This window comes from Anser cygnoides, chromosome 33 (assembly GCF_040182565.1).
Source record: "Anser cygnoides isolate HZ-2024a breed goose chromosome 33, Taihu_goose_T2T_genome, whole genome shotgun sequence".
NCBI classification, from domain to species: domain Eukaryota; kingdom Metazoa; phylum Chordata; class Aves; order Anseriformes; family Anatidae; genus Anser; species Anser cygnoides.
Genome location: NC_089905.1, coordinates 2,485,479 through 2,499,508, shown reverse-complemented (window position 1 = coordinate 2,499,508; position 14,030 = coordinate 2,485,479). Strand labels below are relative to the sequence as shown.

The window sequence follows — 14,030 nt, the reverse complement described above, 5'->3', positions numbered from 1 at the left end:
ATTTCCCTAGCAGGAACCGTCTCCAAGAAAGACCACTGTGCAGAGCCAGGATCACACAATCACGAGATGTTTGGGAAAGGAAGGGACATGAGGAGGGTACAGACACCCACCTCCTACTCAAGGCCTTTGTGCCCCCTGGCTCTGGATGGCTGCAATGGGTACATGATGTGAGGGGAACCTTGGGCAGACTTGGCTGTGTCTCCTTCACCCCTTCCCAGTGCCACCAGTTGCAGCTGGGCACATGAGCACAGTCAGCAGGTGGCAGGAGCCCTGACCATGCAGTGGCCGTCTCTCTGTCTCCCCAGACCTCCACGGGTGACCATAGAAAAGGCAATATAAAGAGGTCAAACATGCTGTGGTGGCTGTGCAAGACGTCTGTTTCTCTGTCGTGTTCTCAAAGAACATTGAGATTGAAAACATTGAGAACATTGCCATTCTTCCCGCTGAGAGAAGGGAGGAGGTTCAGGGGGCTGTCCTCTACAAGACCCACTGGGGACTCTGATCTTCAGTCGTAATGCCCTGCCCCAGCGGCCCAAAGGCCCCTTTAGCAAAGCCAGGAGTGCAACCAGCGGCCCAACTGCCCCGGCTCAGAGGTTTGGGGAAAGTCTGGAAGAAGAAGGATGAAGAAATACCATGGGTCGAGAATGTGGTGCAATAGAGCTTTTATTGCAAGTCCAGGGGAGCAGGAAGATGGCAGAAAGGCAGCCCCTGTCCAGGAGCATCCACCAACTCCTTGGAAAAAGCACAGAGGATGGAACCAGAAATGACACCACAGGAACAGGAGGAAGGTGCTGGGTTGCGTATCACGGGGCAGCAAGTCCTGAAGAGAATCTCAAGCGGGGCAGGTAAAAGTCAGAGTTGCGCCCCATGCAGGCACGAGGCCCCCAAGCTCTGGAGGCCAGTGATGATGAAGGGGTGCCCTTCCTGCTGGTGTCATGGCGCGACATACCAGGGCAGCTCTGGAGCTCTCCTTTGTCAGAGGTTGGAGCCAGAGGTGGGCTTAGCAGGGCCCGCAGTTGCCACTGAGGTACCTGTGGCCCCGACGCCAGCCGCCATATCCGCAGCTGCCAAATGCTCCATAGCCCCCATAGCCTCCAAGGCCTCCATAGCCACCAAGGCCTCCGTAACCCCCAAGGCCTCCATAGCCCAAAAGGCCGCCATAGCCCCCAAGGCCTCCATAGCCCCCAAAGCCACCACGGCCTCCAAAAGTGCCGCCGAAGCCCCCTGCCACACCCGGGACTCCTGCCGAGCCGACCACGGCATGCTGCGGGAAGGAGCTGAGGATGGGCCCGGGCAAGGTGAGCACCGTGGCCGGGGGCTGGATCACCACGGTGGAGTCAGGGCACTGCTGCACGCAGGGCTCGTTGAAGCTGTCAGCCACTGGGGCCGGGGCGGCTACCCCGCACACAGGAGCACACAGGCTGGAGCAGGACATCTTCCACGCAGGCAAGGAGTACTGCAAAGCGCAGGCAGAGTTAGGCAAGGATCTGGGGAGAGGCTGTACTGATGGAGGCAGGGAGAGAGCCCCGAGAAGCCTCCAAGAGCACGACTTACCAGGTGATCTGTTTAGAGACAAGTGGAGGAAGCAGGATAGAGGGCTGCGAAGCCCTCAGCCCTTTTATACCTGTCCCAGACAGCCTGCAACATCAGGCAGGGGGCGGTGGTGGAAGCCTCAGATATTCATGCAATAAAGCCAGCACAAATCATGACACACTTGGAGACGTGGAGCAATTATATCCCTCCCCATCAGGGACACTGTGGCTCAAACTTGCCCTGGGGAGCAGGGAGGTGATGGGAGTGACAAACCATGCCATTCAACTACATCAAAGGCCAGACACTGCTGAAGCTGACCTGAAACACCAATAAACCCTGATTTTTCCCTAATCCCAAACGTTCTCTATGTGGAAGAGTCACAGGCAATTGGCGGAAGATGTGCTTTGCAACCCTGTGCACAGCCAGCACGCCTGCCATTACCTCCCTTTTATGGGCTGGTAAACAGAGGTGGTGGAAGTTTGGGTAAAGGGATGAAGCCATCCTAACCACTTGCAAAAGCTCCCAAACATTCACCATCACCCTGTACAGGCAAGGACTGCAAGGCACTCAGGTGGGAGTTTAGGAGCATCCCTAACCATTGCCCTTTTCCCTGCCCCATGGGACATGTGCTACTCCTTGCTCTCCAATTCACCTGAAGGCCAAGCAAAGAGCTGTGGCTGTGTTGGCATTGTGGGTGAAGCCCAATCCGCCTGGGGGATTAGGAATTCATTGGGGTTTATTGGTGCCGTGAGGTCAGCTTCAGTAGCAGCTGGCCTTTCAAGACGTTATGTGTCACAGCTTGTTCCTCCCATCACATCCCTGTTCCCCTGCGCATGTTTGAGCCTCAGTGTCCCTGAAGGGGAAGGAATATAATTGCTCCACGTCTCCACGTGTGTCATGAAGGGTTTCAGTTTTATTGCATGAATATCTGGGGCTTCCAACTCTGTTCAATGCCGCAGGCTGTCTGAGACAGATATAAAAGGGCTGAGGGCTTTGCAGCCCTCTATCCTGCTTCCTCCACTTGTCTCTAAACAGATCACCTGGGTAAGTCGTGCTCTTGGAGGTTTCTCGGGGCTCTCTCCCTACCTCCATCAGTTCAGCCTCTCCCCAGATCCTTGCCTAATTCTGCCTGCCCTTTGCAGTACTCCTTGCCTGCGTGGAAGATGTCCTGCTCCAGCTTGTGTGCCCCTGTGTGTGGGGTGGCCGCCCCGGCCCCAGTGGCTGACAGTGCCAACGAGCCCTGCGTGCGGCAGTGCCCCGACTCCACCGTGGTGATCCAGCCCCCGGCCACGGTGCTCACCTTGCCCGGGCCCATCCTCAGCTCCTTCCCGCAGCATGCCGTGGTCGGCTCGGCCGGAGTCCCGGGTGTGGCAGGGGGCTTCGGCGGCACTTTTGGAGGCCGTGGTGGCTTTGGGGGCTATGGAGGCCTTGGGGGCTATGGCGGCCTTTTGGGCTATGGAGGCCTTGGTGGTTATGGAGGCCTTGGGGGCTATGGAGGCCTTGGAGGCTATGGGGGCTATGGAGCCTTTGGGAGCTGTGGATACGGAGGCTGGCGCCGGGGCCTCAGGTACCTCAGTGGCAGCTGTGGGCCCTGCTAAGCCCACCACTGGCTCCAGCCCCTGACGAAGGAGAGCTCCAGAGCTGCCCCGGAATGTCATAACATGACACCATCAGGAAGGCTCCCCTTTATCATCGCTGGTCTCCAGAGCATGGAGGCCTAATGCCTGCATGGGGCCCACCTCTGTCCTTCTCCTCCCTGCTTGAGCTTCTCTACAGGACTTGCTGCCCCATGACGATGCAGCCAAGCAACGGACGCCTCCTGTGGCATTGCGGCTGCTCACCAACGCTCTGCCTTCTGCAAGGAGTCATTGGCTGCCTTTCTGCCATCTCCCTGCTCCCCTGGACCTGAAATAAAAACTCTGTTGCACCTCATTCTGGACCCTGTCTTTTCTGTGACCCTTCCTCCGTTTGCTTCTTGCTGTAAGGCTAGGGAGCTGCCACCGCGGAGTCCTCAGGGGCCCCGTATGCACTCCCTCACCTCCTCCAAAAGCCCTGCGCATCACGGCCATTACAAGAGGGTTGCCACAGCCTCCCCAAGGGCAAAGGCCTGGTTAGAGTCAGCTGGGAGGCCACGGGACAGAGGAAGGAGGCGGAGGTCCACCCACCAGCCTTTCCTCCAGCCCCTCGGGTTTCCCTCCTCTTCCTCCCACATCTCCATGGAGCACTTGCATGCCTTTCCCCATCCCTGGGCCAGAAGCTCTCCCCTGATGAAGGAGGGCTCTAGAGCTTCCATGGAACATCCCTACCTGATGTTGCCAGGAAGGGCTCCTCTTCAGCATCCCTGGGCTTCAGAGCCTGGAGGTTTCATGCCTGCATGGGGCCCATCTCTGTCTTTGTCCTTCCTGCTTGAGCTTTTTTTCAGGACTTGCTGCCCCATGATGACACTGCCCAGCACCATACGCCTGTTCCTGTGGCATTGCTGATGCTCACCTCTTCTCTTGTTTATGCAAGGAGTCGGGCCTGCCCCTGGCCAGGGGCTACCCTTCTGCTGTCTCCATGCTCCCTTGGAACTGAAATAAAATCTCTGTTGCACCACATTTTCGACCCCATTTTTTGCATGTTCCTACCTCCATTCACTTCTTGCTGTGAGGCCAGGGAGCTGCCACCGGAGCATTTTCAGGGGCCCTGCAGGCGTTCCCTCAACTCCTCCAAATGCCCTGCACAGCACGGCCATTATAAGACGGTCAGCACAGCCTCCCTAAGGGCATAGGCCTGGTTAGAGCCAAGTGGAAGGCCACGGGACAGAGGAAGGAGGCGGAGGTCCTCCGACCAGCCTTTCCTCCAGCCCCTCGGGTTTCCCTCCTCTTCCTCCCACATCTCCATGGAGCACTTGCACGCCTTTCCCCATCACTGGGCCAGGAGCTCTTCCCTGTATACACAGCTTGCCTGCTTGTAGCTGGTGGACACAGCTCTGCCCGGGTAGGACAGCAGTGCTCCACACAGCCCCATACTGCAGACATGCTGCCAGGCCATGGCTGCCCTTCCTCACACACCAGCACACAAAGCGACCTGCACGGCCAGGCCCCCAGAACACCTGGCCACATCGGCTGTGAGGAGGCACGACTGCTGCCTCCCACCACTCTGCCCTCACCCAGCATGCAGGGGATGCTATGTGAGGCAGCACCCAGTGGTTGGCTGGGGGTCCTAGCACTGGAGCCTGGGGAGCGGTGTGGATGGGCAGAAATGGAAAAGAGGTCCTCAAGCACAAGAGGAGACACACAAACTTCTGCGCAGGTGGTGGAGGAAAGCTGTGGCTGCTCGGACAGTTTGCTGCTGTTTTCCCCTTCCCCTGTCTTGACAATTACGGGTGATGCATGTTCTCCTGAGCCCCCAGCAGTGAACAACTTGCTGCCCGACTGCTCTTCTTGATTTCCCTAGCAGGAACCGTCTCCAAGAAAGACCACTGTGCAGAGCCAGGATCACACAATCACGAGATGTTTGGGAAAGGAAGGGACATGAGGAGGGTACGGACACCCACCTCCTGCTCAAGGCCTTTGTGCCCCCTGGCTCTGGATGGCTGCAATGGGTACATGATATGAGGGGAACCTTGGGCAGACTTGGCTGTGTCTCCTTCACCCCTTTCCCAGTGCCACCAGTTGCAGCTGGGCACATGAGCACAGTCAGCAAGTGGCAGGAGCCCTGACCATGCAGTGGCCGTCTCTCTGTCTCCCCAGACCTCCACGGGTGACCATAGAAAAGGCAATATAAAGAGGTCAAACATGCTGTGGTGGCTGTGCAAGACATCTGTTTCTCCGTCGTGTTCTCAAAGTAGGATTGGGTATGCATTGCCATTCTTCCCACTGAGAGAAGGGAGGAGGTTCAGGGGGCTGTCCTCTACAAGACCCACTGGGGACTCTGATCTTCAGTCGTAATGCCCTGCCCCAGCGGCCCAAAGGCCCCTTTAGCAAAGCCAGGAGTGCAGCCAGCGGCCCAACTGCCCCGGCTCTGAGGTTTGGGGGAAGTCTGGAAGAAGAAGGATGAAGAAATACCATGGTGTCCTGCTTCCAGTTAGGACAGAGTTAAGTAGCTCATAGTAGCTGGTAGGGTGCTATGTTTTGGATTAGGATGAGAAGAGCGCTGATAACATGCTGATGTTTTAATTGTTGCAGAGCAGTGTTTACACCAGGCCAAGGACTTTTCGGCTTCTTGCTCTGTCCTGCCAGCGAGCAGGCTGGGGGTGCAGCAGGAGCTGGGAGGGGACAGACCCAGGACAGCTGACCCAAACTGGCCAAAGGGGTATTCCATACCATCTGACGTCATGCTAAACAATATATAGGGGTGGCTGGCCGGGGTGGGGGGGCCGGCTGCTCGGGAATAGGCTGGGCATCGGTCAGCGGGTGGTGAGCAATTGCATTGTGCATCACTTGTTTTCTTACACATTATTATTGTTAATACTATTATCATTATCACTATTATTATTATTATTGTTATTATTATATTCCTTATATTCCTTATATTAATATATTCCTGTCTTAATAAACTGTCTTTATCTCAACTCACCGGCTTCACTTTCCCGTTTCTCTCCCCCATCCCAGAGAGGGAGGTGGGAGGGTGAGCGAACGGCTGTGTGGTGTTTAGCTGCCAGCCGGGTTAAACCACAACACATGGGTCGAGAATGTGGTGCAATAGAGCTTTTATTGCAAGTCCAGGGGAGCAGGAAGATGGCAGAAAGGCAGCCCCTGTCCAGGAGCATCCACCAACTCCTTGGAAAAAGCACAGAGGATGGAACCAGAAATGACACCACAGGAACAGGAGGAAGGTGCTGGGTTGCGTATCACGGGGCAGCAAGTCCTGAAGAGAATCTCAAGCGGGGCAGGTAAAAGTCAGAGTTGCGCCCCATGCAGGCACGAGGCCCCCAAGCTCTGGAGGCCAGTGATGATGAAGGGGTGCCCTTCCTGCTGGTGTCATGGCGGGACATACCAGGGCAGCTCTGGAGCTCTCCTTTGTCAGAGGTTGGAGCCAGAGGTGGGCTTAGCAGGGCCCGCAGTTGCCACTGAGGTACCTGTGGCCCCGACGCCAGCCGCCATATCCGCAGCTGCCAAATGCTCCATAGCCCCCATAGCCTCCAAGGCCTCCATAGCCACCAAGGCCTCCGTAACCCCCAAGGCCTCCATAGCCCAAAAGGCTGCCATAGCCCCCAAGGCCTCCATAGCCCCCAAAGCCACCACGGCCTCCAAAAGTGCCGCCGAAGCCCCCTGCCACACCCGGGACTCCTGCCGAGCCCACCACGGCATGCTGCGGGAAGGAGCTGAGGATGGGCCCGGGTAAGGTGAGCACCGTGGCCGGGGGCTGGATCACCACGGTGGAGTCGGGGCACTGCCGCAGTGGCAGTGGCACAGTGGCAGTGGCACAGTCCTTTTGGCGCCCAACGTGGGGCACGAAGGGTTGAGATATCGACAAATCTGACCAGAGTGTGTTAAACTAAAATTGGTATAAGTATTGGACCTGCTTAATAGTTGCTAGTCACGATGTTGATTGCCTTAATCTCCAGTCTGCTGTACCTGTATTCCAAATTGAGTTTTATGGTGCGTTACTTTCTGTATGTGCTCCCTGTTGCACTGTTTATCCTTTCCGGGCCCTGGTTTAAGATTGTTATGGTACTGTGCGGTGTAACAATGGCTTATGAAATGATGAAATATCTGGTCACGACTTTAACCTGGTATTTGTACTCAGCACTGACGTCGACTCTATACTTTGGAAACCATATCTCGGAAACTATTAGCAATTACACCTATTGCCTGTTTTCGTTAGGGAGCCAATCTGTGAAGGGGACAGGGGAAGACATGTTTCCCTACCTGTTCACTCTCCCTTTCTCCTTCACCACCACCCTCTTATCCCCCAGTGAATGAAGTGGCTAAATTACTCCGGCAGTACGAAGGAAATCTCTCCTCTTCCCTACAGGCCTGTGTCTCGGCTGTGGAGAAACTCTCTGAAGAGGTCCACCAACTTAAAGAGAATTTATCTTCCCCTCCACCTGAACGAACCAGTGTCCACCAGCTAAAAGAGAATGCTTTGGAGAAACTTTCTGAAAAGATCCACCAACTTGAAGAAAGATTATCTTCCCCTCCACCTGAACGAAACAGTGTCCACCAGCTAAAAGAGAATACTTTGGAGAAACTTTCTGAAAAGATCCACCAACTTGAAGAGAGATTATTTTCCTCCCCACCTGTACAAACCAGTGTCTCAGCTATTAGGGGTAAACGTTCATCTATGCAAGGAAGACAATATGGTGGGCACACACACCGCGCCACCCTGTGGTTTTACCTACGTGACCATGGAGAGGACATGAGAAAATGGGATGGAAAATCTACTGCGACCCTAGAGGCACGGGTACGTGAATTGCAAAGGAAAACAAGTGGGAAAAAGGAATTCTCTGAAAAGTTTGCTGCTCCAACTTCCAGCAGGCAGTCCTTTAGACACAGAAACGAAGATTCTGACCAGGACTAGAGGGGCCCTGCCTCCAGCCAGGGGGAGGAAAGGGACAATCGAGTTTATTGGACTGTGTGGATTCGATGGCCTGGCACGTCAGACGCACAGAAGTATAAGGCTTTGGTAGACACCGGTGCACAATGTACTCTAATGCCATCAAGCTATAAAGGGCCAGAGCCCATCTGTATTTATGGTGTGACGGGGGGATCCCAGCAGTTAACTGTATTGGAGGCTGAAGTGAGTCTAACCAGTAATGAGTGGCAAAAGCACCGTATTGTGACTGGCCCAGATGCTCCGTGCATCCTTGGCATAGACTATCTTAGAAGAGGATATTTCAAGGACCCAAAAGGGTTCCGCTGGGCTTTTGGCATAGCTGCCTTGGAGACAGAGGACATTAAACAGTTGTCTACCTTGCCTGGTCTCTCAGAGGACCCTTCTGTTGTGGGGTTGCTGAGGGTTGAAGAACAGCAAGTGCCGATCGCTACCACAACTGTGCACCGGCGGCAATATCGCACCAACCGAGACTCCCTGAGTCCCATCCATAAGCTAATTCGTCAACTGGAGAGCCAAGGAGTGATCAGCAAGACTCATTCACCTTTTAATAGTCCCATATGGCCAGTGCGAAAGTCTAATGGTGAGTGGAGACTAACAGTGGACTATCGTGGCCTGAACGAAGTCACGCCACCACTGAGTGCTGCAGTGCCGGACATGCTAGAACTCCAGTATGAACTGGAATCAAAGGCAGCCAAGTGGCATGCCACAATTGATATCGCTAATGCATTTTTCTCCATCCCTCTAGCAGCACAGTGCAGGCCACAGTTTGCTTTCACTTGGAGGGGAGTCCAATATACTTGGAATCGGCTGCCCCAGGGGTGGAAACACAGCCCTACCATTTGCCATGGACTGATCCAGTCTGCGCTGGAGCAGGGGGAAGCTCCTGAACACCTGCAGTACATCGATGACATCATTGTGTGGGGTGACACTGCAGAAGAAGTTTTCGAGAAAGGGAAGAAAATAGTCCAAATCCTTCTGAAGGCCGGTTTTGCCATAAAACAGAATAAAGTTAAAGGACCTGCACGAGAGATCCAGTTTTTAGGAATAAAATGGCAAGATGGACGCCGTCAAATCCCAACGGATGTGATCAACAAGATAACAGCTATGTCTCCACCAACTAGCAAAAAAGAAACACAAACTTTCCTAGGTGTCGTGGGGTTTTGGAGAATGCATATTCCAAATTACAGTCTGATTGTAAACCCGCTCTACCAAGTAACCCGTAAGAAGAATGCTTTTGAATGGGGCCCTGAGCAACGACAAGCCTTTGAACAAATTAAGCAGGAAATAGTTCATGCAGTAGCCCTCGGGCCAGTCCGAACAGGACCAGATGTAAAGAATGTGCTCTACACCGCAGCCGGGGAGAATGGTCCCACCTGGAGCCTCTGGCAGAAAGAACCTGGGGAAACTCGAGGTCGACCCCTGGGGTTTTGGAGTCGGGGATACAGAGGATCTGAAGCCCGCTATACTCCAACTGAAAAGGAGATATTGGCAGCATATGAAGGAGTTCGATCTGCTTCGGAAGTGGTCGGTACTGAAGCGCAGCTCCTCCTGGCACCCCGACTGCCGGTACTAGGCTGGATGTTCAAAGGAAGGGTCCCCTCTACACATCATGCAACTGATGCTACATGGAGCAAGTGGGTTGCACTGATTACTCAGCGAGCTCGAATAGGAAACCCCAGTCGCCCAGGAATCTTGGAGGTGATTATGGACTGGCCAGAAGGCAAATACTTTGGGATATCATCAGAGGAGGAGGTGGTTCATGCTGAAGAAGCCCCACTGTACAACAAGCTACCGGAAAATGAGAAGAAATATGCCTTGTTCACTGACGGGTCCTGTCGTATTGTGGGAAAGCATCGGAGATGGAAAGCTGCTGTATGGAGTCCTACACGACGAGTTGCAGAAGCTGCTGAGGGAGAAGGTGAATCGAGTCAGTTTGCAGAAGTGAAAGCCATTCAGCTGGCTTTAGATATTGCTGAACGAGAAAAGTGGCCAGTTCTCTATCTCTATACTGATTCATGGATGGTAGCAAATGCCCTGTGGGGGTGGTTACAGCAATGGAAGCAGAACAACTGGTAGCGCAGGGGCAAGCCCATCTGGGCTGCGGCATTGTGGCAAGATATTGCTGCCCGGGTAGAGAACCTGGTTGTAAAGGTACGCCATGTAGATGCTCATGTGCCCAAGAATCGGGCTACTGAAGAACATCAAAACAACCAGCAGGTGGATCAGGCTGCTAAGATTGAAGTGGCTCAGGTGGACCTGGACTGGCAACATAAAGGTGAATTATTTATAGCCCGATGGGCCCATGACACCTCAGGCCATCAAGGTAGAGATGCAACATACAGATGGGCTCGTGATCGAGGGGTGGACCTGACCATGGACACTATAGCACAGGTTATTCATGACTGTGAAACGTGCTGCAATCAAGCAAGCCAAACAGTCAAAACCTCTTTGGTATGGAGGACGATGGCTGAAATATAAATATGGAGAGGCCTGGCAGATTGATTACATCACACTCCCTCAAACCCGCAACGGCAAGCGCCACGTACTTACAATGGTGGAAGCAACCACCGGACGGCTGGAAACATATCCTGTGCCCCATGCCACCGCCCGGAACACTATCCTGGGCCTTGAAAAGCAAGTCTTATGGCGACATGGCACCCCAGAGAGAATTGAGTCAGACAACGGGACTCATTTCCGAAACAACCTTATAGACACTTGGGCCAAAGAACATGGTATTGAGTGGGTGTATCACATCCCCTATCATGCACCAGCCTCTGGAAAAGTTGAACGATACAATGGACTGTTGAAGACTACACTGAAAGCAATGGGTGCTGGGACATTCAAAAATTGGGATACACATTTGGCAAAGGCCACCTGGTTAGTCAATACCAGGGGATCTGCCAACCGAGCTGGACCTGCCCAATCAAACCTGTTACGCACTGTAGAAGGGGATAAAGTTCCTGTAGTGCACGTAAGAAACATGCTGGGTAAAACAGTCTGGGCTACTCCTGCCTCAGGAAAAGGCAAACCCATTCGTGGAATTGCTTTTGCTCAGGGACCTGGATGCACTTGGTGGGTAATGCAAAAGAATGGGGAGGTCCGGTGTGTACCTCAAGGGGATTTGATACTGGGTGAGAATAGCCCATGAGTTGAATTGTAGTATGTTAATTATTATATAATAATGTATGTCATCACTACCATGATTGCTATATATCATAGATGAAAATGGTGATTAATTAGAATGTATTGGACAGAGTGTAACCTGAGCATGACATAAATGGTATGGAATAAGGGGTGGATATCTGTCCTGGTTCCAGTTAGGACAGAGTTAAGTAGCTCATAGTAGCTGGTAGGGTGCTATGTTTTGGATTAGGATGAGAAGAGCGCTGATAACATGCTGATGTTTTAATTGTTGCAGAGCAGTGTTTACACCAGGCCAAGGACTTTTCGGCTTCTCGCTCTGTCCTGCCAGCGAGCAGGCTGGGGGTGCAGCAGGAGCTGGGAGGGGACAGACCCAGGACAGCTGACCCAAACTGGCCAAAGGGGTATTCCATACCATCTGACGTCATGCTAAACAATATATAGGGGTGGCTGGCCGGGGTGGGGGGGCCGGCTGCTCGGGAATAGGCTGGGCATCGGTCAGCGGGTGGTGAGCAATTGCATTGTGCATCACTTGTTTTCTTACACATTATTATTGTTAATACTATTATCATTATCACTATTATTATTATTATTGTTATTATTATATTCCTTATATTCCTTATATTAATATATTCCTGTCTTAATAAACTGTCTTTATCTCAACTCACCGGCTTCACTTTCCTGTTTCTCTCCGCCATCCCAGAGAGGGAGGGGGGAGGGTGAGCGAACGGCTGTGTGGTGTTTAGCTGCCAGCCGGGTTAAACCACAACACATGGGTCGAGAATGTGGTGCAATAGAGCTTTTATTGCAAGTCCAGGGGAGCAGGAAGATGGCAGAAAGGCAGCCCCTGTCCAGGAGCATCCACCAACTCCTTGGAAAAAGCACAGAGAATGGAACCAGAAATGACGCCACAGGAACAGGAGGAAGGTGCTGGGTTGCGTATCACGGGGCAGCAAGTCCTAAAGACAATCTCTAGCGGGGCAGGTAAAAGTCAGAGTTGCGCCCCATGCAGGCACGAGGCCCCCAAGCTCTGGAGGCCAGTGATGATGAAGGGGTGCCCTTCCTGCTGGTGTCATGGCGGGACATACCAGGGCAGCTCTGGAGCTCTCCTTTGTCAGAGGTTGGAGCCAGAGGTGGGCTTAGCAGGGCCCGCAGTTGCCACTGAGGTACCTGAGGCCCCGACGCCAGCCGCCATATCTGCAGCTGCCAAAGGCTCCATAGCCCCCATAACCCCCAAGGCCTCCATAGCCCCCAAGGCCTCCATAACCACCAAGGCCTCCATAACCACCAAGGCCTCCATAGCCCAAAAGGCCTCCATAGCCCCCAAAGCCACCACGGCCTCCAAAAGTGCCGCCGAAGCCCCCTGCCACACCCGGGACTCCGGCCGAGCCGACCACGGCATGCTGCGGGAAGGAGCTGAGGATGGGCCCGGGCAAGGTGAGCACCGTGGCCGGGGGCTGGATCACCACGGTGGAGTCGGGGCACTGCCGCACGCAGGGCTCGTTGGCACTGTCAGCCACTGGGGCCGGGGCAGCCACCCCACACACAGGGGCACACAGGCTGGAGCAGGACATCTTCCACGCAGGCAAGGAGTACTGCAAAGTGCAGGCAGAGTTAGGCAAGGATCTGGGGAGAGGCTGTACTGATGGAGGCAGGGAGAGAGCCCCGAGAAGCCTCCAAGAGCACGACTTACCAGGTGATCTGTTTAGAGACAAGTGGAGGAAGCAGGATAGAGGGCTGCGAAGCCCTCAGCCCTTTTATACCTGTCCCAGACAGCCTGCAACATCAGGCAGGGGGCGGTGGTGGAAGCCTCAGATATTCATGCAATAAAGCCAGCACAAATCATGACACACTTGGCGATGTGGAGCAATTATATCCCTCCCCATCAGGGACACTGTGGCTCAAACTTGCCCTGGGGAGCAGGGAGGTGATGGGAGTGACAAACCGTGCCATTCAACTACATCAAAGGCCAGACACTGCTGAAGCTGACCTGAAACACCAATAAACCCTGATTTTTCCCTAATCCCAAACGTTCTCTATGTGGAAGAATCACGGGTAATTGGCGGAAGATGTGCTTTGCAACCCTGTGCACAGCCAGCACGCCTGCCATTACCTCCCTTTTATGGGCTGGTAAACAGAGGTGGTAGAAGTTTGGGTAAAGGGATGAAGCCATCCCAACCACTTGCAAAAGCTCCCAAACACTCACCATCACCCTGTACAGGCAAGGACTGCAAGGCACTCAGGTGGGAGTTTAGGAGCATCCCTAACCATTGCCCTTTTCCCTGCCCCATGGGACATGTGCTACTCCTTGCTCTCCAATTCACCCAAAGGCCAAGCAAAGAGCTGTGGCTGTGTTGGCATTGTGGGTGAAGCCCAATCCGCCTGGGGGATTAGGAATTCATTGGGGTTTATTGGTGCCGTGAGGTCAGCTTCAGTAGCAGCTGGCCTTTCAAGACGTTATGTGTCACAGCTTGTTCCTCCCATCACATCCCTGTTCTCCTGCGCATGTTTGAGCCTCAGTGTCCTCAATGGGGAGCGATATAATTGCTCCACGTCTCCACGTGTGTCATGAAGGGTTTCAGTTTTATTGCATGAATATCTGGGGCTTCCAACTCTGTTCAACGCCACAGGCTGTCTGAGACAGATATAAAAGGGCTGAGGGCTTTGCAGCCCTCTATTCTGCTTCCTCCACTTGTCTCTAAACAGATCACCTGGGTAAGTCGTGCTCTTGGAGGTTTCTCGGGGCTCTCTCCCTACCTCCATCAGTTCAGCCTCTCCCCAGATCCTTGCCTAATTCTGCCTGCCCTTTGCAG

The 14,030-nt window shown here is 53.8% G+C and overlaps 3 protein-coding genes across 3 annotated transcripts; 1 reads left to right on the top strand and 2 right to left on the bottom strand.

Moving 5' to 3' along the window:
- Window positions 1-865: 865 nt before the first annotated feature.
- On the bottom strand, window positions 866-1,592 carry LOC136788182 (claw keratin-like). The gene is made up of 2 exons (XM_066986266.1): window positions 1,555-1,592; window positions 866-1,456 (listed from the first exon to the last, which is right to left on the bottom strand). Exon 2 carries the CDS (start codon window positions 1,433-1,435, stop codon window positions 1,001-1,003), a length of 435 nt encoding a protein of 144 aa, XP_066842367.1. The 5' UTR covers window positions 1,436-1,456; window positions 1,555-1,592; the 3' UTR covers window positions 866-1,000.
- Window positions 1,593-2,446: 854 nt separating this feature from the next.
- On the top strand, window positions 2,447-3,465 carry LOC136788181 (claw keratin-like). Its single transcript, XM_066986264.1, has 2 exons — window positions 2,447-2,577; window positions 2,676-3,465. Exon 2 carries the CDS (start codon window positions 2,697-2,699, stop codon window positions 3,129-3,131), a length of 435 nt encoding a protein of 144 aa, XP_066842365.1. The 5' UTR covers window positions 2,447-2,577; window positions 2,676-2,696; the 3' UTR covers window positions 3,132-3,465.
- Window positions 3,466-12,023: 8,558 nt separating this feature from the next.
- Window positions 12,024-12,841, bottom strand: LOC136788185 (claw keratin-like). Its single transcript, XM_066986270.1, has one exon. The coding sequence runs from the start codon at window positions 12,789-12,791 to the stop codon at window positions 12,357-12,359; it is 435 nt and encodes a 144-aa protein (XP_066842371.1). The 5' UTR covers window positions 12,792-12,841; the 3' UTR covers window positions 12,024-12,356.
- Window positions 12,842-14,030: the final 1,189 nt, after the last annotated feature.

Bases quoted from the DNA above. Each gene is read 5' to 3' on its own strand.
- LOC136788181 (XM_066986264.1), top strand. From the start codon at position 2,697: ATGTCCTGCTCCAGCTTGTGTGCCCCTGTGTGTGGGGTGGCCGCCCCG.
- LOC136788182 (XM_066986266.1), bottom strand. From the start codon at position 1,435: ATGTCCTGCTCCAGCCTGTGTGCTCCTGTGTGCGGGGTAGCCGCCCCG.
- LOC136788185 (XM_066986270.1), bottom strand. From the start codon at position 12,791: ATGTCCTGCTCCAGCCTGTGTGCCCCTGTGTGTGGGGTGGCTGCCCCG.